The sequence below is a fragment of the Branchiostoma lanceolatum genome, chromosome 12 (genome assembly GCF_035083965.1).
Source record: "Branchiostoma lanceolatum isolate klBraLanc5 chromosome 12, klBraLanc5.hap2, whole genome shotgun sequence".
In the NCBI taxonomy this organism is placed as follows: domain Eukaryota; kingdom Metazoa; phylum Chordata; class Leptocardii; order Amphioxiformes; family Branchiostomatidae; genus Branchiostoma; species Branchiostoma lanceolatum.
In genome coordinates, this window is record NC_089733.1 from 7150246 (window position 1) to 7176283 (window position 26038).

A 26038-nucleotide genomic window follows, 5' to 3' on the forward strand; every position below is an offset into this window, starting at 1 on the left:
CTTCGGAAAGTGTTTCCGGCTACGGGCGCCGCGTCTGCTGTTCCGACACAGCCGCAGGGCGGCGCTTATCTATCTTTTGATGTAGACCCTCCAACTTCGCTGGCGGGTATGTGCTGTATGCATGCCGGTCTAACATCAGAAGTCCTAATTAATAAGGTCTTTTACATCAGCAAGCGACTATTGTGGAACTGTTAGAATCAATTACCGGCTTGAAGGGCCTTTTTAGTTTACTGTGAAGAATTTTGAAGAAAGTTGGCCCGTCGGCGCGTTGGGGCTCAAAGAAGATCGGACGTGCGCCAAACGACATTTGGTCCCCTCCGACGAGCCCTTTGAAACTTCTTTGAAAAGTTTGCCATCAAAGCAGCCAGTTTGTAGACGCAAACGCACACCGTTTAGACAGAACAGAAACGATATATCCCTTCAGAAATTTACGGGGGAAAAAACAACCGCGGAGATAGTAGATCAGAGTAAAGCGATCCCAAGGTGGTATAAACAGGCGGATCTACCAGTGATAAGGAAAACACTCCAGATCGCCAGACGAAATGTCGGGGCCTGATAACCGGGAGAAGCAAGGGGGAGACTCGGGGGGCTTACCGCCCGCCTCCCGAGAGAGTGTCGCGACCAGGGCGTCGCCTAGGCACGGGCCTGCAAGCTTCTCCATCGACGCAATCTTATCAACGAACTCTCGCGCCGAGAACACATCGCCGCCTCAACAGAGAAGTCCTCCTCGGGACATGCCCGTCAACGGGAAATATTCGCCGGGCAGACAAGAATGTTCCTACGGGGCAAGGCTCGACACTCGCGGGGAGGAAAGTTCAGATCTACGGTCGGCTTCAGCGGAGGTTAGCTCGTCGACGGCAAGACCCAGTGCGTTCACACCAGTCTCCTCTACAGAAGACCCTTACAACAACTTGCGAACAGAAGGTAATTTGTTGCACGTATAAATGATAATGGAAGCATGTTAGAATATCCTCCTATACTCACTAGTAACTAAATGATCTGTTAGCAACAAGTGCCTTGTTTCAAGGTATAAAAAAGATTCTTTTGCAGGCGTTTTAGAATTAAAACCATAGTTCTTACAATGTACAATTGTACATCCAAAATCATATCCAGTTAGGCACCCGCGTGCATTGGTTTTAGTAAAAGCACAAATGTACATTACGCCAAATAACAGCAATTGGATATGATTTTGGATGCACAATTGTACATTGTAAGAACTATGGTTTGAATTCTAAAACGCCAGCAAAGGAATTACCCATCTTTTTTGTCCTAATTGAGAAAAAAAGCGTTTGTATTTTTTGACTAAACCAGGTTGCAATGGCTCTGTTATAAGAGCAACAGAAATAAAGCACTTGTTGCAACCAGATCATTTAGCTTAAATACCTTATCAAAAATATTTCAAATGGAGAGAAAAAGTGTTCCTTAAAAGAAGGACATATGTTCTAGCAAAGCTGTAAATTTTAGAACTACTTAACGGTAGTTTAAACTAAGTGATTCAAAATGACATTAAAAACATAAGTAAGGTCATAGCTTTATCTTATGATAACATTTTCATATCGGGTCTATCCCCCTGTTTCATGATCATGGACAATATAAGTATTATGATCAAAAACAAATCAGGAGAGAAAAGACGACATTTTTGCCAATATAAGAAACTTCAGTTGAACATTTGATCGGACATCTTTTTGAGCGCTAATATAGGTCATTTTCTTAAGTTCTACATAGTCATTTCTAAAAGGACCTTAAAATTTTGCAACATGGTAGATCGATTTGAAAAATAGTAAATTTGCCTACTTCGTCTAGACGGTACTCAATGACAAATGTATGAAACACAGAACAAAACTTCGAAAGTATACATATAACTGAGCTTTTTAGAATACAGAAATGTATTAGCACCTAGACGTTTAAAGAACGTCGACATCTCTACAATTTCTTTAGAATTACGTTCAACAAAAGTAGCTACGTTTTAGTTTTTGTCAAGTAAAATAATGTTAAGAAGACTTTCTCCCATTGTGGCGACTAAATGTAGCAGTTTGACCTCAACTTACAACCGATTGCACAATGACAATAGTGCCGCAAGTGATAGTGACTATGGCCATAAGAAAAAAATACTTATTATCATGTTAGGGTTTTCAGAAATCATAATTGCATATTGGGATTAGACACCATGAGTTTTAATGTAGCATTGGTACGCTTGTTAAGACTGCGTACATGTAAGTTGACGGAAGACGCAGTAATTACAACAAACGGCGCTAAAAGCAAACTTATATACGTTCAAAACAATATTTTGAAGTTTTTAGAGGGTAGTGGTATTTTCCGGGACATTTCTAGTATCATAGTGTCATCTGGACATATAGAAACATCGCCAATACAGTAGCTAAAGGTACAACATTTCTTCATGTCCTTCACTATATAGCGCTATGCTATAGATGCATTTCACACATTCGAAGACACAAAAACTACTCGTTGCTTATCGTAAGCAAACTTGTTGCGCGCAAAAATCTATACGTAGGACATAATTTTTTCGGAACCTAACCTTCACAAATGTTGTGCACAAATTTTTAAAATGTTCGTAGGCGTTACACAAAGTTAAGAGTGAAAATTCATTTACCGAATGTAGACTCATATATGTTACTACATAGTCTAACGTGAAAAGGTACATTAAGTAGCATAAACTATCTAGCTTGTCCCGAAAATTAGACCAGTGTTCGGAACACATATTCCTGGTCAATTACTGAAAGCTGGAATTCTTAAGACTTGCTATTTCTGAGTTTTTAGTAAGATTCATAATGCAATTTTGAATTACAAGTTAATATATTGTAGAATAGGTATTTGGATCACGGCAATGCTTTTAGAAACATGTTGATAGATACTGGGGACAAAATCCAATAAAACTCGAGCTACAAAACAAAATGATACAAACACGTCTATACGGTAATGATAGATATCATACATATTACAATTACGTTAAATATCCATTCTAGAGTTAGCATTCAAACATGGTTGAGCACAGTGTGTTACGACAAGTTCCGAATTTTCAGTTTTTCAAACAGTAACAAATAACATCTTGCTAACATAAGTACGTTTTGATTGTTCTTTTTTTCATACGAAACAAAACTTAGACATTGTACCAGGCTTTATTTAGGTGTAACGGCAAAATATGTAAACCAGAAAACTGTGTTGCTGTAATACATGGTGAGAATTTTGTCGAACAGGGTATACTATGACAGAAAACATATCTGGAAGTGTTCTCATATTGTCGTGTAGCTGGCCTTTTTTGTGAAAATTGTCTTACCTTACCTCCAACATTGTGCGTTAGGAAACTAAAGAAGGTTTGAAACTAATGGTGGAACAATACGCCGTGTTTGTGCTTTGTTTGATACAGATCTTTCCCGGTGTTTACAGGCGTATACAACCAGACAAAACATATTCAGTGTTAGGTGATCTGACTAGAGGGGTGCCTAAAACACAGGGTACAAGTGACTGATTTAAAGCATACATTTATTTTACAGAGCTTACATCCAATACGTACGTTATAAACTTTCATAAACATTTATTCAAGTTTGGTGAGAATGTTGCTAAAACGTTTCAATATTTGATATTAGGTGAATGTTGGTTGAGTTAAAGCTATAGGGCTAATAGGACGGTTTCAGCCTTAGATTGATTATGGATGCAAAAGTGGTGTGATGTGTTTTCCTTTTTGGTACGACGGTGTATAGACATTATACGTTGTTGTGTAGAGTCTAAAACAATGGCGACACTTCATGCTTTACAATTTCTCGTGAAAACTGTATCCTAAACTCTTTGTATATAACAAGAAACAAACTGATATACCATGTAAAACAAAGATAAGCAATGGGCGAAATGTAGTCGGTACCACACAAATTTACCAATCTATTTCACTCTTCAAAAAGTCTGATTACTAAAAGCATTTTACAAGTTCCTAATAGATTTAAGTATGGACAGAATAAATAAAGACAGAGCATCGATAGAGTCTGTTGCAGAACTACTAGTGTGAGTCGCCACCGCAAAAAAAAAACATAGCTCTAAAAGCAAGGGAGTACATGTATGTTTGGCTAACAACATTTCGGGATGAAATCTTGTATATAGTTTTGGACGAGCCACGACGATTTCAGGAACTCCAACCGGACACTCGTTTTAAAGGTTGTTTTTGTGGCGAGATCAAGTACCGTAACGGCGGCACCCGATCGCTGAAAGTCAACACACGACAAAAAAGGCAAAACCACACTCTTCATAGTATATTCCCCTCTTCTTTGTAGCTACCGACTACACACCCTCTCTCCCTCGGACACTGCCACTGTGCAAATTGGAAAGTAAAAGCCGAATGTGTCCCAGATCTTTTGTTTGTTGTGTCTCAATGCACTTCTTCTCCTCCAATTTTACGCGCTTTCGCCTCTTTTCAAGGCATTCAAGCTTTCGCCGTGACTACATGACTGTTTGACACAAAGCCTAGAAATCACAGCACATAAAAGAAAAACCATACGGCGCGAACTAACATTTGCTATTTCAAACGATTAGTAGTAGTATATAGTTTCCCTCTAGCACTATAGCTGGAACTGGATGGGGGTGGATCTTTATAAAGGAACTAGATGCGATATTTTGCGTTGTCCCTTTACAAAACTAAATTTAAACCGAATTTGCTTGCCCCATTCTATTTTCTCTGTGTATGTAATTCATATTCGTTTGTTCTATACGCATGTGCTTTTCTTAAATTAATCGGTTGCCATACCGTGGTAAACTATACAAAAAGCTTTAAAAGTATTTTGATGTTTTGCTGTATGTTATTACAATGCACGGGATCTCTATGATAAATGCATATAAAGTGAATGACTGTGTATCTAAGGGCCATCAGTATATACAACCTCTGTTTCTGTGGTATCGTTATGATTTCAGCATCTGTAGACTTCTTTTTTCCACATTGTTATTTATACTAAGATGACGTTAAACACATGAATATTTTTTCTGTTAAAAAGGAACTTGATAATTCTTTAACCCTATCCAGACTGGGCTTTTTTGGTATTTCTGGGACTGGGGGGGGGGGGGGGGGGGCTGATTCGGCCCCCCCCCCTCATAATTTCCGAACGGTATGATGCATCATCACCAAATTTTCAGGGAGTGATATTCACGTCAAGTTTTATAATTCCTGTAATTTTGGTGACGTTATGACGTAATATGACGTAATTATGACGTCATCGATGTGATTTTATTGGCTAAATAGGGAATTCCCGTAATATCTAAAGGAATTAAACAAAACGGTTTGTATTATTCATTTTAAGGTATGCAAAGGCATACAACGTCAATGGTAAGTACGTTGACGTCAAAATCACGTCATAAAATGGCTTCATGTGTTGTGAGCGATCCCTTGGGATCCGCCATCTTGGATCGTCCATTTTGAAATTTTTAAAAATCCTTTTTTTCCACTTTTGACCCCAAAGGACGCTGAAGATAGACTAAAAACGTTAATCTAAATGTTTCTGATAAAGAAAATGTCAGGTATTGACGATTTCAAGGGCGAAAAAGCCTGCTGATACCTGAAATAGTGATATAGTCCGCCATCTTGGATTTTGGCTGATTACGTCATAAAATTAGCATAAATTATGAATATTAAATCAGGGAAGTTACATCTAATTACATGTAATGTTAAACATGTAGGAAAACTAGTGGAGTTGTGCAAGAAAACCCGAGAAATATCATTGTTTTCAGAAAATTAATGATTTTTGCATAAAATGCCAGTCAGAAACCCGTTGCCATGGCAACATGAAAAAATGATAAACTTAAAACATTATCATAAAATTGTTGCCAACAAAATTTTAGGAAAAGTCAACAAGTTTGGTTGTCCTAGCATACATCGTTCGGCAGAAATACGATGTCAAAGTTGGCGCGGGCTCTTTTAGCCCCCCCCCCCCAGTCTGGATAGGGTTAAATAGGCAAATGTGTACTTGACAAATTCTAAATGAAGGGGATACCATCCCATCTTTTTATTGGCAATAAAATCCATCAAATTATTTGCGTCCTTGTTGGGTCGAAGGTCATCACTAAAAATCAATATGGCGGCCTCGGTGACGTACGACATTTCATCATTTGCATCATTTGCATCATTTGCATCATTTGAGAGAGAGAGAGAGAGAGAGAGAGAGAGAGAGAGAGAGAGAGAGAGAGAGAGAGAGAGAGAGAGAGAGAGAGAGAGAGAGAGAGAGAGAGAGAGAGAGAGAGAGAGAGAGCATTCAACTGGTAGCTGTTTCGGTTAACGTGAAATGCAGAATATGTGGATGATAGTTTGTTATTTGTTACTGCTGTTGAGGAATTGTTTGGGTTTAGATGACGATTCATGACAGGCATATATTTCCTGCCATGGACTGATATCTCTGTTACGGTGTGGTCGATATGTTTTGCTCCACACTCATGATATCACTAATATGCTAATGCTTTTCTTTGTATAAATGTGCGTGGACCTGCTCATGTAGAATTTCACATCCATACAGAAAATAGCATAGCAGAGTTCAGATACTTGCTGTGTTATAATTAGATTTAAATCTTTAGATTTTATGTTCTCATTCAAAATGTTGATAATGGGCTTTTGCACAGACCACGATAGAAAACAAATTGCGTTTTCAAATTAAAACAAAAGGTTTTAAGAGTAGAGTGATAATTTTGCTACCTCGTTTATGCACTATCATAGACAAAATCTAATTCCGATGCCATGATGCACACAGGTCATATTTCAATAAGAGTTTATATTGAACACACGGACCTTTCCCCAGACAATAATATGGCTGAAACAGAAGACTGTACCGGCAACAAACCTTGCGGAAAAACAAGTTAATCTCATCGAGGCCAAAGTGCGACTTCATGCGCCATTAATCCTTGTCTATACAAAAAGATAGGCGACTTATTTACCAAACAAACGTCCTTATTAAACTTTGATTATACAGATAACGCAATTACGGTCTAACTGACAAAACCGACGCTATGGCAGACATCAGGGCGAAAATGTCAATCACGCCCATTTCCGTTGCCCGTGACGTTACTATGGTAACCAGGAAAATGGCGGCCAGAGAACAGGTGTTCGGAGGATTCTCATTGGTTGATATCTTGTTTGTTAATTTTCTAAGGGATTACGTCGTAAAGCTACCATGTGAGAAGATACGGATCTTTCAACGCCTCATAAAATCGTGGCATTTTCTGAGTCTGGTCCTAAACATTTTGTTAAGGCTGTTTTAAAGCATACAGAGGGAAAACGACAATTTATTGAGAATTTTTGTCTTTTAAAAAGCTCCCTTTTTTCGGCCGTATATTTTCCTTTCTTCTTTGAATGAATGTCATTTCATAGATATAAAACCTACCGATACTAGTAAGACTCTATCATTTAATATTCCGAACTGTGTCAATTAGTACCTGTCATTATATGTCTTATGTTTTGTCTTACTATCGTATTATTACATTGAAATAGGCATTAGCTATGATAAGCTCAATACGTTTTGATATTGAGAAAAAAGAACGTCATGGTTTCGCGATACTTCTAAAACTATAAAACGTAGGCATACTTAAGTACCAGATCAGCAACACCTCCTACCGGAAATATATGTATTGCACGTTGTGTTCTAGCAACCAGAGAGCTCAGATGTGGACAAATCATTGACCCAAGTTAGTTAGCTGGTACTAACGTATACTGAATCGAATGATGGCTAAAATATGTTATGAGCAAACATAATTTGGTCTTGTAGTAAATGATAAAGAAACCGCTAGGTACATAGGCATGTACTAGGGTAAATATTCATGGAGATTTAATTTCGCGGTAGGGAGAAAATGGAGTGCCCTGGTTTATGAGGTAGCGTGCGTAGTCCAGTGGTTAGCGATCTTGCCTCTGGAACTAGAAGCCCCGGGTTCGATCCCGGCTGTGTCACTCACCCGACATGCACGCTACCGTTAAAGATCGCAGTCCTTAGGACTGGACGTAAAGCTGTGGTCCACTGTTCATTGTGCTTGTCGAAAAGAGCTAGGGGACCCGGTACAATGAACCTGTAAATACGGTACATAGCGTCTGTCTTCTCTGTCACGACCAGTGGAAGAGTAGCTCATCTATTCATAGAGTTCATTTGAGCTAAACTGGTTCGAGATCCCTTTCCTTTCCTTTTAAAGATATTTCTTAACGTTGAAAAGGCTGTGGACGGGCAGAAGAAAGAACAAAAAAATGTTCTCGGCGATTTCAAGCTCACTGTGAAGCTTTCACCGCAAAAAACACAATCATAAAACCACCCCGAGCATTTCTACTTTACATCAAGTAAATCAAATGCCAAATCACATGCATTACAATGGAAAATCTGTGATACCATTTAAATTGTTAAAGATCATACTGAGTTCGTAGAACACTATGTATCAGTATTTGATCATTAAATAGTATGTATAACTGTTTATTAATATGATAATGTACTCCGTCATATCGTTTATGAATATGATAATGTACTCCGTCAAAAGTTGTGTGCCGATGTGTAAACAGACATTAGCCTCTACGTACCAGGCTCCACAGGTCGCTAGAAAAATAGCAGAAATTGGCCAAATATAAAGATAATACACCAGAGAAGTTAGCTAGCCAGTACAGTTTGCGATCTAGGCTAGCTAACTTCTCTGGTGTATTATCTGTCTTTTGGGCCAATTTCTACTATTTTTCTAGCGACCTGTGGAGCTTGGTGGAGGCTAAACAGACCGGACCATTCAGCGTGATGGCTGGATAAAGGCTGTTTTAATTTTTTTATAATTTTTTGGTTAGTGAATCTCACATAGAAGTAAATAGAAATATGAATTGTTATTGATTTCTTCTTTTTATTTGAGTTGAATGTGTGATAGTTGTGTGCCGATTTGTTAAAAAAAATAGAGAGAACGCTAGCGACCCCAAAAAACACCCCTCCAAATAAAATGGTATGGCGACCTGTGACGTCACAAAATCAAGATGGTGGCCACTACACATGCCAACGGATCCAACAAAGGTTTTGCTACGCAAACCTGTAATTCAACGCCATAACGTAACGTTTCTGTAATTGTTGTTGACAGACGACAGTCGACCGGATTCCCCTCCCCCTCGGCTCCTGAGCCACTCGGAAGGGAAGAAGCGCCCCCGTACGGCTTTCACGGCAGAGCAGATCAAGGAACTGGAGGGCGAGTTCCAGAAGAACAAATACCTGTCCGTCACCAAACGACTGGAGCTGTCCAACCAGCTCAAACTCACAGAAACACAGGTTAGGACAATTTCCTTTTTCTGTGCTCTTTGAAAATAGCCTGAGTACCAGCCTCCGTAGTGACCGTCAATGCGTGCTTAGCAAGTGATTTTTCGAGCTAGCGGTCACTGCGGAGGTACTCAGGCTACTTTGAAAATACAAGTATACACAAACTGCTAGAACTATAATCACCAACCCGAATCTCAGGAGAATTTCTTTTTCTGTGCTCTTTCAAACTACTATTACATAAACTGACAGCGCTATAATTACTAGCCCCAAAGGTATAAAAGAAGAACTTCAATTGTGATATTTTGTTGTAGAATCAAGTCAGTGCGTGCAATGGAAATATTGATCTCTTATTTCACAAGAGGTCTTTTGAAATGCTATGTCCACATCCTTTTCATCACTTTTCTGCATGTACCGAAGTGAAATTGTTTTATTATTCTTGTAATTCATATTCTGAATATATTATGAATATAGGTAGCCAATATATCTTCGTATCTGAAGTTCAGATACGAAGATATATTGGGTACCTATTGTCTTTAGATGTGTCTATTAATAGAGGGGGAGCAGATACAGATATGTGGATAATAGACAGATCCCATAGCCCCGCTCACCTCCATCAGAACGTAGAAATGCGTGAGGAGAAAAACATAAAAATCTGACGGACATGCTGCCACTCTCTTATTGGTCGAAACGCTAATTGCCATTCTCTCATTGGTTGGACTGCTAATTGTGATGGACAGACGAAACTTTACCGATGTTTTACCTCAAAATCTAACAATGTACATGTCAGTTACGTAACCCAGACCCCTTTACGGACAGCTGTAGCCTCTGACGAATTCAATCTGACGAGTTTATTTGTCATGTCGGCCATTTTGAATCTCCCGCAAAAATATGACGCAAGGCATCATGGGATCTTCATAAAACTTATCTTACGACGAGACTACTATTATAACATAATTGCAGCTAAGACTTGTAATTACGCTATATAATCCTGAAATTACGACGCATCAACACACTCAGAAACTGTAGCTCAATAAGCGTTCCGAAAGCCCGCACTAAGAGGCTGAGCAACTCCTTTCTGCACACTGCTATTCGGCTCTATATTGTATTATATTGTTTTTTTTTTCTTTTCACGTTATGTCATACGTGATAATGTATCGACGTGGCTAACTCGATTTAAGAAAGTTTAGATTTTATTGTGCAAGTTTTTCGAAATGTAATGATATTGTGATTATGGGAATTGTATCAAGATTGTATGTGGAAACCCTTTTTGTACTAAGAACGGAATTCGGATTATGGTGTAACATAATCCGCGAGCTTCTTACCGAATAAAATCATCACACAGACTTATCTAATGTTGGATTTGACGGTGCAAATTTGCTTGATTTGACGGTGTCGCATTATGACTCGGGTGCTTGTAAGATACATTTGATGGCGCTTAGTAGAGTCTTGAGTTATTCACTGGTGTATATATATATATATTCAACTCTGTGCCTTTAGTGTTGGAGGCTATCAAAACGTTACTTGCAATTGTGCTCGTGGATTTATTTTCAACCGCCGTACTACCTATTGTCGATAGATGGCGCTTGTGCCTTTGCCATCATACACATTGACCAAGCATGAATTTGAATAACGTACTCAGAAATCCGCAACAAGAATTACATGTGAGAGTTTGCTGAACATGAAAAATGATTGAAAAAAAGAAAGTTTTCAAGAGATCTTAAAACTATCTGCTTGTGCAACAATTCCCATTCAAACTTCAAGTTAGAAATTGTGGATCCTAATAAACTCAAACTCAAAAGAACAGTTTTTCCAACTTTTAAACGGTTTGCCTCCTGACGTACAAAAGCGACCCCATACGGTTTGCCGCTTGCTCCTTGCCTAGCGGTGATGATGGGTGTTAATTGGTTCAGTGTGGGAGAGACGGACCCCCGCGGAGAAAGGAAGTCTGTGATGACAGAAGCCCCGGTCTCTTGGGGGGGAGGGGGGCGGATTTCCTCCCTGGTTTCTTCCGAATCACACGTGGTACTTCGCTCCCATTTCTTATACTGTAATAGATTCGCAAGACTTGTCATAAACTTATCAAGAATTTCCAAACTTATTTGGTGAAACTATTTTCGTGCGTTTCAGAAAAGTTACAGAGAAACATCGTTGATAAATCTTGAGACTTGCACTTGTGGGTGAAACAATTGCAATTTCACCCTGTCTTTTTTTTCTTGGATGAACCAAAACCAGATCGTAACAGATCTTGTGCAGTCGGTCAGCCAACACTTGGCCCTATTCTACTGTCTGTTTCTTATATCCACGTCATGTATATCTTCTTGAAACTAGAACAAAACGCTCCGTCGATGTAAACTTTTTATCACGAAGATTGTGTGTATAAATAGACACGTGTGAGTTTTGGTGACAGTTGCGTGATTGGCCCGTGATAGATTGCGGTCAGACTGGGGACACGGGGCGTGTGGTGCGTTCTCCTCAGCTTGTTAGCCCTCTGTTCCCGCGAAGTCCCGCGAGACTAGCGGCGTTTCTGTTCTCGCGGCCCCGGAGAGATCGCGCCAGACCCTGCCCAACAGCTGGGATGATTCCAGCCCGATAGAACCTTAATTGATGATAAATCGGAGAACTCTGCGCTAGCGCCGAGTCCCAAATGTGGACATTTCCTGCATTTGTATCAAGAACTTTTATTTATTTATCAAAGTCAAATTACTGTGTCGTCTACGCTCGACTTTCTTCCGTACATAAAAAAATATAGATGTCTGCATTTTTAGTAAATACGATAGAAAACTACAAAACCGTCTGTTTTTGAATAACGGTTCATTTAGTACGCTCAGCAGTTTTAACAGATATCCCGGCAGTTCAAATCTGACAAAAGTCACGTTTGAAAGCTATGAAAACAACAGATTTTATCTTATGTACATTTTGCATTAAAAACAACGTTGTGTCCTCACAACTTATTTGAAATCCATGTCTTCAAAACCTACAGGATAATACATCATAGCCAGTATTACATTCGCCATTTGTGTTATCATGTGCGATCTAGAAGATACCGTTTATTTTTGAATTCTGAGCCATAGTTAAGACCCATTTTGCTAAAACGCTTCAATGTTAGGAAGGAAAACACAGTGTAATAAATGTTGGCTAAGTTTCTAAAGTGCCGCTATATAAGTTCTTCCTCTGTGAGAAAAACACGTTCAAAGGGTCCGACCGTTTTAAAGACTGGCCACTGAAAGAGCTCGCCCAGAAATTTATCTGTTTTGGTAGTGTAGAATTACGTGTATGCATGGGACCGCCTGTATCGCATGGTTTGACTTACTAATGAGAATTTAATGGCTTTAACTGAGACAAAAATCTTCTGAAGTAAACCGTTTCAACATCAGAGGAGTTTCAAAATAAGCACTTGTTTGGGGGGCAAACATCGAGACAGAAGTAAGTAAATAATTCGTTAGTGCGTATCTAACAATTACCACCGACAAAACTGATGCTCATTTCACGATCGTTCAAACTTTTGTTGTATGAACGTATGTCAAAAAGATATTTGTTTATGGTTACTAGTCTATATGTTTTGAATTCATTGAGAAACATGCTGAAAATAGTCTAAAAATGTAAATGTCAGTCGTTCCCTTTTTCGTCAAAGTTGTAAGAGAGACAGTGGCTGTTTTGTGCCTCGGTGTAAACTAAGCGCCAGGACAATTTCCACTTGTTTTGATAGCAAAATTAAGATGTCGGGGGAGATTAGAGAGTTCTACTTCTCACCCCACTTTTCTCATGAAGCCATCACGATTCTGTGTTTGGAGAGAAAACGAAAAGTTGGCCCACTTAGTAAAGGTTCGTGCCCCCGGACTCACAAAGGGTTTGATAACACTTGCCCCCAACCCGACCTCAACATAAAGCTGTGGAGATAGACACTCTACAGTGGACCAGGCCATGGTTCCTGGAGTTTTGGTATAAAACCTAGTTCTATAGCTACCAGATCTTTCTTTAGTCACTGACGAAAGATAGCGGATGCTGTCCGAAACGTCTGACTGTTTCAAAATTTTATCCAGTTGCTTGAGTGACTATTTTTGGTGTACCCATGGTAAGGAGTGTTCTACTGGGTTTTCATCTTCTAAGACTGCTTTAAGAAAGGGTAAACTTTAAAGCGACCCTCCTCCGTGAATAAGAGTTCTGAGTGACCAACATCATTTGCACTGTTAGAATTATGACATCTCTTTTTTACACACGCACACACACACACACACACACACACACTTCTCAAAGGAAAGCAAAAATACCACGTTTTTAACGAACCGGCTGCTTAGATAATTAACAGAACTGGCGATATCATTATTGAATTTCAACAAATCTATGTTTAACTATTCGACAAATAAGCGAACGAAGCTAGTCACATATCGAGTTTATAAAGAATCTATTTAGCTGACCAAGACTAAGATATTTATACTAGACGTTGTACCACAAGATTTTCAAAATCTACACAGAACCTGAAACATTAACAGCCTGAAATGATACAACATTCTAACGTTTGAACTGGTAACATTTCAATGACAACTATACTGGGTTTTAATTCTCAAGGGTAAGAAATGTTATACCCTGCTCCAACCCTCACACACTAGACTAGAAAAGCTATATTTCTATTGGAAAATATATTTCCTTTTACCGGTACGTTTACCTGCTGAGTTATCATCAAACAATAAGAAATATTGACATAAATCAGAATAATTTGCCAATGTTTCATAATAAAAGGGTTAATTGAATCTCACCTTATTTCAACCCGAAGTACAGTTATTGCAGGCTTAAGTCACCACTGCGACACGAGTTTTACACAAGGGAAATGGCAATTTCAATAACTCGATAAAAATCGATGAATAATGTAAGGCAAAGCCGGAAGAAAATTAAGAAATCCATAAATCGCAAGTTTCTTGGATCGATCTGTGTTTATGGTCGGTTGGAAAGGTGTCCCTTTCAGCAAGGCGGAAATTCCCACTATATGCACTGAAAAGGCAATCTTTTTGTTCCTTTCAAGGTATCCTCATTTGAGGTGAAGCATGATGCTTTTTCAAGTAGCTAGTGGCAGTGCAATGCGGCTTCGCTACGGCTCACGTTTTTGGCCAAGCACACCGGGTCACCCCTACTCTTCTCGATAAGTGTGTTGGGTTCTTTTACGTGCAGAGGTTTCACGCTTGAGGCTAATGTCTGAAGCTCCCTCATACACGGGGCCGCCGGCTTTACGTCACCATCCGAAATGACTAATTAGTAGTTAATAGCAACATGTTACATGTCGAGCCACAACCAGTTAACTACACACCAAAGAAATGCTCCTAAACCTACAGTCGTCCTTATGAAAGTTAGTTGATGTAAGAATATATGACAAACGAATCTATCCCTAATTCCAATATTTGAGTTCCATAAAAACTCTTGCAAATCCTAGTAGAAGATAAATTGTATACCTGATAAAATGAACGTTTAATTTTGAATCATACCGCGCATAATGTTTATATGATTCATGTTTTCATACGATCATTTTCATAATTTTATTCTTATCTTTGTTATTACAGAACGATATGATATCATTAGTTGTTTTGGAAATGAAATCTCAACCAATTACAAGATTCGAAGAGTAAATCCTGGGCAGGATATAATTTAAAACAAAGCTCTTGTTATATCTTGCGCGAAAAAAATAATCAATATTATTATGGTTTGACTTACAACTTACCTTCTATCAAGAAATACTTATCGTGCACGATTGGCATTGGATAAGAAATATGACTTTTATAATAATTGTTCTTTGTTTCTTTTTCGTCAGGAATAATTTTAAACCTAAAAATATCCATTATTCGGACATATACAAAAGACACAATGCTTAGATTTGAATCTAGATACCGAACAACAAAAACAGGTAGTCAATGTATACTATTCATAGATATAAAACTGTCAATTCTTTCTGTTTCTTTGTGTAAATGGTCTTACACAACAAGTAGGTATTGTACTTGCATCATTTTGCATGTCATATGGCTAATTCTTGCATCACGTATGCTCTGTGGCCATGTGGCGCCATATGTTCACTCTGAGTTTTTATCGGACCCTATGGTTAACCTTAGCCCAGAGTAGGATAAATGCAGTCGTAAATAAAAAGATCGCGCCATATCATCCTTCTACAATACATATCTAAGCCATAACACAAATGCTTTTACCATGTCAAACAATAACGTAACTTTGCAAACGCAAATACAGTACCTGTAAGATTAATCTTAGTTGGTTTGCTAAACGGTGATTGTAAATATACACTCGGATTAAAATCTGTTGAGGATATATGCGTCAATTAAATGCTTTTAAAAGCATAATTGTTTACGAATTTCTGCACTAGCTGCGGTTAACAATACTTTACGTATTAAATATTTGCCATACTGTATTGTAGGTAAACAATAGTTATGGCATACGGATAGAGAGCACATGGTGTTCGTAGCGTTAGCTTTAGAATTGAAGGCAACAACAAAGAATTCGCCATTGTTAGTTTTACTTCTAAGAGACCATCATCTAGAATTTGTAACGAGTAAGTCTTGAGAACAACACCTGCGTACCTGAGTTCGATTCCCGGTTCTTCTAATAGTCCAGCTAGCCCCTCTTGGTTATTTGATCGCCGTATGCCAGTTTTTCTAAATCCTTTATTTCACATTGTGTGTTCCATGATTCTTTTCTGCTTTCTTTTTCTTCTCTATTTTCTGTACGGAATTCCAAATGGGCAACGGCATTATATCCGAGTATCTTTGATCTCTACTCGGCACAGAAGTTTTTGGACAAAGTCTTTTAACTCAGTTTTCAATTTACCACGCCCTGCTATTGTTTGAGCTGGTCGTGGATGAAACCTCTGCAGACGGTCCGCTATGTTTCGGGGCTGGAAAGGGCCATAGTTGCCGGACTGTTCAGGGTTGCTATGATCCAGCTAGCGTTGTTATGCATTGCAGATGACATAATTCACATGGCCCTGCTATACCATAAAAAATGTAATATTTGTGTAATTCATATTCTTCGTTTTCCTTTACAGACGTTTCAATGAAGTTGAATTGTGACGTGTCTTAGAGATATGAGCCCCCTTTTTTCCTGAAAAGAAAAACAACAAACACATAAATACAATACTTTAAATACAACTTTGCATTTCACTTGCCATCTGACAGCATGTTTTTCAGATTATCGTCAAATAGAAAGTTACAACTTGAAAATTGGTTTGTTTTCTTTGATGATAAAATGATAGCAGTACATGTAATTTTTTATTTCCTTTTTTCAATGGACATCATTTGTAACATTTGTTGATATCTGAATTTGGGTACTATACATAGAAAATCGTACATAAGTCTCAAATATGCAAAATCCGGTAAAATAGACAGCCCGCAAAACAAAATATTTTCCATACACGTATAGCAGTAATTTTTTTGTACATTTTTGTAAATTTTTCCAAATTCACGAACCTACTAAAGGCTGATTTTATATGGAAGTTTCGGATAACTTAAGAGTACAGTATCTTAAAAAATCAATAGACAATTTTCATACGAAAAATAGTATAGAAAAGGAACATTTGTAATTTTGTTTTACTTTTCTCTTTGCCGGTTTACGACTCCAAGCCGGACAGATGTGCATGCGTAGCTGGTCCCACGTTTACCCTCAGACGGCTGGTCGGCAGGAATGTTATGAATACTTAAATCGCACACCTGCGTAGAGCCAGACCGGCAGCCATTGTGAAACCTTAATGATCCCTGTCATGCCTTGCCTTTGTCGCACACAAAGCACTTCAACCCAGAAACCGTTCGCGAAACCCCCATAAAAATGTTAACCTACACCGTATACATCAAGTTTGTTTTCTACGTCATGCTTAGTTTGGGAATCGAACCCCAAACTCATTGGTTTATCCTCGTGTACGTTTGTGTTGTGGAGATGCCAAGTTCGAAGCGCGATAACATAGACGTTACGGCGGCTAAGTGGGGCGATGATAGAGACAAAATGAGCAAATCGGACAAAGAGGAGAGAGAGAGAGAAAGAAGAGAGACATACAAAGTAGTTGAAGGATAATTGAATCAGGAGCGGAGTGGACTGCCGTTTCTTTTGTGTGAAAGTGAGACTAATGAAATTAAACCATAATGGCCGGTTCATGCGAACCTGTTATTGAAACGTAAGATAGCCTGCCTTGCCTCTTGTGAAAAATAGCAGCTCCATTTGGAGTTACAGTTTCAGAAACTTCGCCGCCGCGTCACGGCTTAATGCAGTAGCAATGGGACACAAAGGGTGCTAACAACCGTGTTGTGAGGCAGTGCCTTTGATTTGGGCTCCTATGGAGAGGGGGCAGGGCAGTGGGAGGTGCCGGGGGGAGCTCACAGGCACCGCCGAGACCCCAGCTGACCGCCGCCGCTTCAACCGACTTTGTCCCGTCCCTGCCTCTTTATCTACGGCAAAAGTCACTTGTCAAAGCTGTCGTTTCCACATTGCGATACCCAACAATGGTATACTTTTCACTCAGAAACGAGCCGGCTAACAAATACAATGTTCGTTTTGTTGACTTGGTAATGCGAGATGCCAATGATACCTCTCCCTGTCCCCAAAACAATTTCTCTTCCTCTCTCTGTTAGCTCAACAACAACAAAAAACGCAGCCTTTCTTCATCTACTCACCTTGTTAGAGGACAATTTCTTCATCAGAATGTCTTTAACAAGATGGTTGTGTACATCTTAAGTACAACAAATTGAAACATCTCAACCTTTCTCAACGTTTCCTTTCCTCGCCGTGGTTGGCTGCCCACACAGAGGTTTGTGGTTTGTCCGGTATGTGACAAGAATTGTTCAAAAGGTGAGGCGAAAAGGCATAGTGCCAGCTGTTATAGTTCTCAAGAACTTTTCATAGCTCAACTAAAATAATCGTTTCCACATCGCCTATAGATTTTCTGCAATTATAGAATAAAAAAAGAGGGATGGGAAATAGTAACAATGTCGTAATGTAATACAGACAAATTGTAAAATACATGTAGAAAACAGAAAAATAGAATGATAGGAAGTTCATGAAAATCACATTTCTATCTCCATACATACCCATTGTAATAGTACTGTTGATAAACAGTGACTTTTCCATTAGACTTGATTTTTTGCAAGAGCTGACCATAAGTACTTGTTAATAGTGTTGCCCGCACACATGTCAGATAATTATCGTATAATAACCCATAACCGAACTGGCAGGGCTCTTCTTTCCCCTAAAACGAAAACAGACAGGCGTGAAGCTAACAAATTTGATTAAACCTTACACGCCGTAACGCGAGCCACCAGCCTGTAATTTCAGCTGAAGAATGGAAAATCATCCCTATAATTTCGGCAGGCTATCGCGTTACCGCTTCATGATTGGTATCCTCGGGTAACTAGTGTCAAGGGACGTTTTCCGGCTTCTAGGCGCTGAGTAAAACACTTCAATAGCCTTCTACCGCCATCTGGTATTTCATTTTTTTATCTTTTCTGATGATTTTGCCGGCAATCATCATTGACATCGTGCCCTCAAGAAGTTGATGCAGTAGCACAACAAGCATGGGAAAATATCTCTTTTAGATGGTTCGCCTTTTTATTCTTTGGGAATCGTTTTGAAGCGTTTAACCTCCGGTTCCCAGAGGTTTTTAAGGGTCAAATCTGGGAGTGACCTCTAGCCGGATGGGCGAGTGGTCAGTCGGGCTGACCAGGTGTCATGGGGGCCCAGTGGTCATTCATCACCTGGTAAATAGGCTAGTGGATGGACGGAGCGGAACAGATCAGGAAACTGACCCCAGACCACGAAGGGTCCACAAGAACAACCGTTGCTTGGTCCTTTTGGACAAAGCTTTTTCTAAACAGATCTTAGTGTCACAGTATTAAAAAAGAACCGGGCCATAACGTGGCCGCTTCTTAAATAAGTGTAGATACACCTTTGTCCGTCCACTGGCTATGAACGTTTTAATTGCTCCACAGTTTGCAATCAACCACAAAGCAAGGAAATTAGACAACGTTTTCACAGGTGTAGCATATTGTCGGACAAAAAAAAAATACGGTTCCTTTTACATCACATCTAACGTTGCCTTCCGTAGAAAGAAATACTGTAAATGCATTGAGTTCGTGTGTTTTTTTTTATTTCGCGCTAAGGGGAAAATGGACTGTTCGCGGTGGTTTTAATTTCGCGGCAGTGCTATAGTCACATACGGCTACGGTATTGGACGAAATGTTTGCGGTGGTTTATGTTCGCGGTGAAACGGTCGCCGCGAAAACCGCGAACATAAAACCACCGCGAACATTTCTGCATATACAGTACCTGATTGGGAGGAGAGCAATAAAGAATAATCAAGTATATGCCATGTTGATATAGCCATTGCCCATATCACGAACATGCTCTGCTCACGAAATTTCAAGATAGTTTCAAAGGGAGTAACAAATTCAAGATCAAAACTTTTAAGTTCAAGATAGACACAGAACAAATAGGAAATTTAAGTGGCTGAAATTTTGCTTTCTGCTCAGCCGGAGACACCTGGGGGTTGGCTAGGTTAGCAGTTATATGCACGTAACTTTTGATGTATATATCTGTTTTTAACAAAATTTGGCCAGGTGATGGAAATAACAAATCTTTCAATATCAAAACAAGAAAACTTTTAATCTCATATATTTGGGGTGAAAACCTAACTTTTTGGTGAAAAATTATATACGTTATTAAAAGGGATTGTGCCCACTATGAAACGACTGTTTAACTGAGTGATTTTTTTCTGTAGTAATAGATAGTATCTCTGTGATGTCTAAACTGCCCTGGCCCCTTGACTACATACCATTACCACTGTAAGGCTTAAATTTGGGACAAAAAAAGACTTTTTCGACAATTTTGAGCATTTTTTGTACAATAATCAACACAGTGGACAAAATCAAGGAAATCGCAAAAAGGCCCGCTTGTAGTCCGAAGGACTGAGGCTAAATATAGTTGAAAAAATACAAATTTCGAGACAAAACTGGTATCCTCTCGGCAGTGGGCAGCAGCCGACGAAACACCACTTGTCACAGGCCTTAAACTGCCTGAGTGTCCTTTCTGACAGTGCCCCAGCCTGTGTTTATTTTCATCACTTGTTGAGAGATGAATGTGGGGGACCCGACCTGTTGAAAGCAGGACTATGTCTATCTGTGTCTGACAAACCACTCTGGGAATATCTGTCAAAACAAAAGTACAGGCACTGCACGAAATGGCCTCGGATCCTGACGTATCCTGACGTGATCCGAAAGAATCCGAACGGATCCGGGGCCGTATATATCTCGGCAGGCTATATGGGCATCCAAATATTGGGACTCAGGGTACCACTTGCAGTACGTACTTACACAACTCAAATATAGTCCCAATATTTGGATGCCCATATAGCCTGCCGAGAAATATACGGCCCCGGATCCGTTAGGTTCCGGATCACGTCATGATACGTCAGGATCCGAGACCATTTCGTACAGTCAGGGAACACTGGAAATTTGGTTTCTTATCACATTGGCTTTACACTGCACGAAATGGCCTCGTTTCCCGGCGTATACGTACCGGGATTTTTCTGTATTTTTGTCGGATACTGACGGATACTGACGGATACATGCGGATTCGTGTAAGGTATCCGACTATTTCCGCACCGGTATATGGAATATTTCCTGAAGAATCCGAAAGTAAGGGATTTTCGACGAATACGGAGCCGTACACTGTACGGAAATCCCACCGATCCTGACGGATACGAACAGGAATTTTTCTGTATTTTTGGCGGATACTGACGGATACATGCGGATTCGTGTAACGTATCCGACTATTTCCGCACCGGTATATGGAATATTTCCTGAAGAATCCAAAAGTAAGGGATTTTCGACGAATACGGAGCCGTACACTGTACGGAAATGCCACCGATCCTGACGGATACGAACAGGAATTTTTCTGTATTTTTGGCGGATACTGACGGATACATGCGGATTCGTGTAACGTATCCGACTATTTCCGCACCGGTATATGGAATATTTCCTGAAGAATCCGAAAGTAAGGGATTTTCGACGAATACGGAGCCGTACACTGTACGGAAATGCCAAAGATCCTGACGGATGCGTACATGGATTTTTCTGTATTTTGAAGAAAATGGTGAATACTGACGGATACAGGTGGACCCAACAACGAATCCGTAACGGATCCGACTAAGTGCTTGCATTCCTAATTTAACTATACCCAAAACATCATTTTGAATGACAGGAAGTTTGGGAAAGCCTGTATGTAACATATGTATCATTTCATATCTCAACATAATGTATTTCTAAGTTCAAAAACTATCAAATACAATACAATACGGAAGTACTATGTGGCTAAATGATCCATTTCATTTGAGACAGGCTGAGGGACATCCACATGCTCAAAGCACCACTGCATATGCAGGTTAATGTCGGTAAATTGGGGTTGTGCAAGCACAGTGTTCTGAAAAATTATGAAATGTATTACAATTAACACCATCACAACATTGTGGTAATATTTACTACTGTATAGTGCCCTTGGACCAAAATTATCTACATGTTCTAAATATTCCACTAAAGTAATAAAAGCCTTATTTGTGGCCAGCTCTTCGTCTAAAAGCCATCAGATACAATTATTTCAAATACAGAGGTTGAAAATAGAAAGTAACATTATACTGTCTGAAGAACTCCCATGATGACACGCCACACTTTAAACGTAAGTAGCATATGCCGTGGAACTGCATGTGTATAATCGTCCTCTCCCCATTCTCTGACTACATCTGAGTTCACTTCTTCCATGCACTCTTGGTAAGGGACAGGCAAGGCTGATTTCTTCTGTATCTGCATGTTGGACTCAGCTTGGAGTCCATCTTGTGATGAACCAGTTCCTATATGATAAAACCAAATGATGAATAAATATCAATTCACGTATTTAAGGAACATGTCACATGATTTTGACATTGGCTTCGTTTCATCACAGCAGCTACAAAAAACACGGGACAATGGATATCCATCATGCCTCTCTCAGCTAACATTGAAGTGTACCGATGACGGACTTACCAAAGGAGCCTGAGGTACTCAGCAGCTGAGCATCTGACAGTTGATTGCTTTGTTCCCAGCCAAGGTCCTCACAATATGTGCTGCATTTGTGAAGGAAGTATCTGCCGATGCTGTACTGGATATATATATATAAATGGAAACAATGACAAATATTAAACATATCACATACTCGCATGTGTAAAAAAATGAATCTGGGCATCGTTGAATTGACTACGTAAAACTTACATCTATAACTTGAATATGATATTGATCAAACATGCACAGCTATAACTGAATGAAATAATCACTGTGGCACACTACTGCCTCCTTATAAGTTCTAGTTCACTATCCACAAACTGTGGGATCTTTGTGGGACAAATACTTATGACATTTTCTTCCCTTCCATATCTTTAATTATCTTTCCCTCCACTGCTTGCTATTTTGTATCTGAAACGTTAACCAGACACACATGTCTGCTGACCATTGGCAAGAATGAACAAATTGAAATTTTGAATTTCCTAGATCCTAACGCCGTAAAAGGGCAGGTCGGCTGGAGAATTCTTATGGTCATGCGAATGCGATGATATGTCAAGCCACAATCAGGAGGATAACTGACGTCAAAACTAGTTAGAAACGGGAATTTTTTCAATTTGTACTAACCAAAGGGCAGTCCCTCAAAATGATGAATCAACTCCCTACCAGCGTTTACAAGGGGGGAGGGGGGCGACGAATATTGCATGCACGAAGAAGACAACGTCGCAATTCCGTGCGTTTGAGTTTACACCGAATTCCCTTCGACTCTCAAGTCACTCAAAAATCACTGGTCGACCATGGTAGACTCTGGCGATGCCATGTTAAGCACAGAAGGTGATGAAACGCCGTTCTTGTCTGTGCTGTTAACCGAAAGAAAACCGTTAACGTTTGTTGCGCCCAGAAGTGTCTTGTGGGTAATTTGGATATCCGACACGAATCCGTGTTCCGTACACGTCAGGATCCGAGACAGCTCATGACTTCTAACATATTGGCAAATCTGAACTTCTAACATATTGGCAAATACATAAAAAAATGAATGATCCGAGTAGATATTGTATCTGTACCCGAAACGTATCCAGACGTATACGGCATCAGAATTGCTGGATCTGAGGTGTTCCTGGTATTTGTCCGAATTTGCTCGGAAACGTTCCGTATCTGTACCCGAAACATATGAAGGATCCAGACGTATACGGCGCGGGAATTGTTGGATCTGAGGTGCATCGGATCCAATCGGAAACGTTCCGTATCTGCTATGATGCGCAATTCCGGATCTGTTGGATTCGTCAGGATCTGAGATCATGCCGCGTGCCGTGCAGTGTGTATTTGTTGGTCAGGATCCGAAGCAACTACCGACAAACAATCCGAACATCTCTGCCATATTGACAAATATCTAGAAACGAAGGATCCGCGCAAATATCCTCAGGTATCCGACGCGCATCACGGATCCAGACGTATACGGCGTCGGAATTGCCGGATCTGAGGTGTACCTGGTAATTGTCTGAATTTGCTCGGAAACGTTCCGTATCTGTACCCGAAACGTATGAAGGATCCAGACGTATACGGCGCCGGAATTGTCTGATCTGAGGTGCATCGGATCCAATCGGAAACGTTCCGTATCTGCTATGATGCGCAATTCCGGATCTGCTGGATTCGTCAGGAAATGAGATCATGCCGTGCCGTGTGTATTTATTCGTCAGGATCCGAAGCAACTACCGACATACAAACAATCCGAACATTCCAAATATCAAAAAACGAGGGATCCGCCAAATATCTTCGGGTATCAGAGGCGCATCACGAATCCAGAAGAATACGGCGTCGGAATTGGTCGGATCTGCGGGCACTTCAGTATCCGAGCAGTGAACTGGGATTTTTCCGGATTCGCTCGGAAACGCCATGAGGCCCGATTCCGGATACGTCGGATCCGTCAGGATACGTGGCCATTTCGTGCAGTGTTAGATGATCAATGGTTTCAGATCTCTTGGGAATAAGACGCTGAAATGGTATGGGAAGTCACCAGCAATAATATAACCACCAAGAAAGATTATTGTCCGTTGTACTATACCGCCACAGACAGGAAAACTATTAAAACATGTAACCTTCCTGGCGAAGGTAAAGAAACAACAAAAATAGTTCAAATCTGGTCAGTTGAGAGGCAAAGTTTTAGACCAGGGATATCAATATCATTATTGAGGTATCCATATATGTACCCTATGACTTTTGAATGGACTGGAGACCTTGTAACCCTATAGCAAAGGACAAATAGATTTTATAATATTCAGCCACAACTATATCGTTATGTGATTAACGTCACAATTCGAAAGTATGTAATGCAAATGTATATGCAAACAATTTTAATATTTTAATGGTATAATCTTCTACATGTAGACAATTTTAATCTTTTATGTAGACATGGTATATGTAAACAAGCTGACAATTCGGCCGTCAGGCCGCGACCAGGTTGTTGTTTGTCTGACGACATGGACGAATTGAATAAACCATTCTACTACTACTACTACTATCTTCTTCGGAAGTATAACTTACGTACTAATATTCTAGAGCGTTATCACTCAAATTTGACTCTTTTCCCTTTTTTCCTCCTCATTGATTTATCATTTCTTGCATTACTTTTCACTGCCAGCGAAGCTCAGGTTAGCCCGGTTCATATGTTTAATGGAATCATTTTATTTTCTACTTTCAGATAAAGATCTGGTTCCAAAACCGTCGCACAAAGTGGAAGAGAAAGTTCACCAACGATCTGGAACTGATGGCACACCAACACTACGCCTCCATGGGCCTGTACAGTAGTCCCCATCCGTGGTACTTCTCTCAGAGATATCATCATCCGGGGTATTACAACAACTTCCCGTCGTACCCCGCGCCGTCGCAGTACCCAAGATACCCCGCGGCGTTGGTTGCCCACCTCCCCCCTGCGGCTGCGCAGAGTCTACATGCTGCCAATATGAAATTACAAGGGAAGCCGTTATGACTTTACACATGACTACAATGTTCGCCTTCTCAACGTCCATTGTATCACAGCAATACCCCTGGGAACACTTCAATATGATTTTCAAACGCAAACTCGACATGGAAAATAAGAATATCATGGTGTGTGGTCTTGTTATGACCTCGTTATCATTTAGGGGCCAAAACTGTTCTCGCTATAAAGATATTTCCATGCAACTAGCTCTAGCGTTTTATGTTCAAACCATAGACATAGCGGTCATTCCATGATAATGCGACAGTTGTTTAGTTATCAAACAACTTAATCGGTATGGAGATGATTGTGACACGATTTTTTTTTTTCTTCTGCGGGCAATACATACATCATAAATGCATTGAATTTTACTATCTTCCGTTTTTAAGATGAATGAATGAATAATGATCATGATAATGTTGTTATCTATGGCATATATAATCCCTTCATATTGAACAATGCCTGAAAATAAACAGGGAACGGTTATGGACATTGCCGTAACATGTATATCTTTTGTAGTATTATATTTGTATCTGGATAATATTGAAGAGATACAATATGAATTTTACGCAATTACAGGCATTGAAAAACGTGTTAAACAATGAATAGATCAATTTGGGAACAGGTTGCAGCCGCCTTTAGGTGAAATAAAAAACCAAACGGATGTATGTTCATATGATACACCTAGCGGAACTGAGCTCTCCCAAACACGGGCAATTAAAACGATATTCACCGCTTGGCTCCGGGCTACATGGGGTGTTATT

General features: G+C 39.8%; 1 protein-coding gene and 1 long non-coding RNA gene across 3 annotated transcripts; one reads left to right on the top strand and one right to left on the bottom strand.

The window, feature by feature from the left end:
• Positions 1 to 120: 120 nt before the first annotated feature.
• LOC136446104 (homeobox protein pnx-like) lies at positions 121 to 25338 on the top strand. The gene is made up of 3 exons (XM_066444385.1): positions 121 to 924; positions 9070 to 9254; positions 24999 to 25338. Exons 1-3 carry the CDS (start codon positions 543 to 545, stop codon positions 25284 to 25286), a joined length of 855 nt encoding a protein of 284 aa, XP_066300482.1. The 5' UTR covers positions 121 to 542; the 3' UTR covers positions 25287 to 25338.
• On the bottom strand, positions 21510 to 24080 carry LOC136446105 (uncharacterized). 2 transcript variants are annotated; one of them, XR_010757503.1, is made up of 3 exons: positions 22928 to 24080; positions 22289 to 22403; positions 21510 to 22116 (listed from the first exon to the last, which is right to left on the bottom strand). It is a non-coding gene; the product is annotated as an uncharacterized lncRNA (long non-coding RNA). The 2 variants fall into 2 exon arrangements; XR_010757502.1 differs by lacking the exon at positions 22928 to 24080 and having other exon boundaries at positions 22289 to 22915.
• Positions 25339 to 26038: the final 700 nt, after the last annotated feature.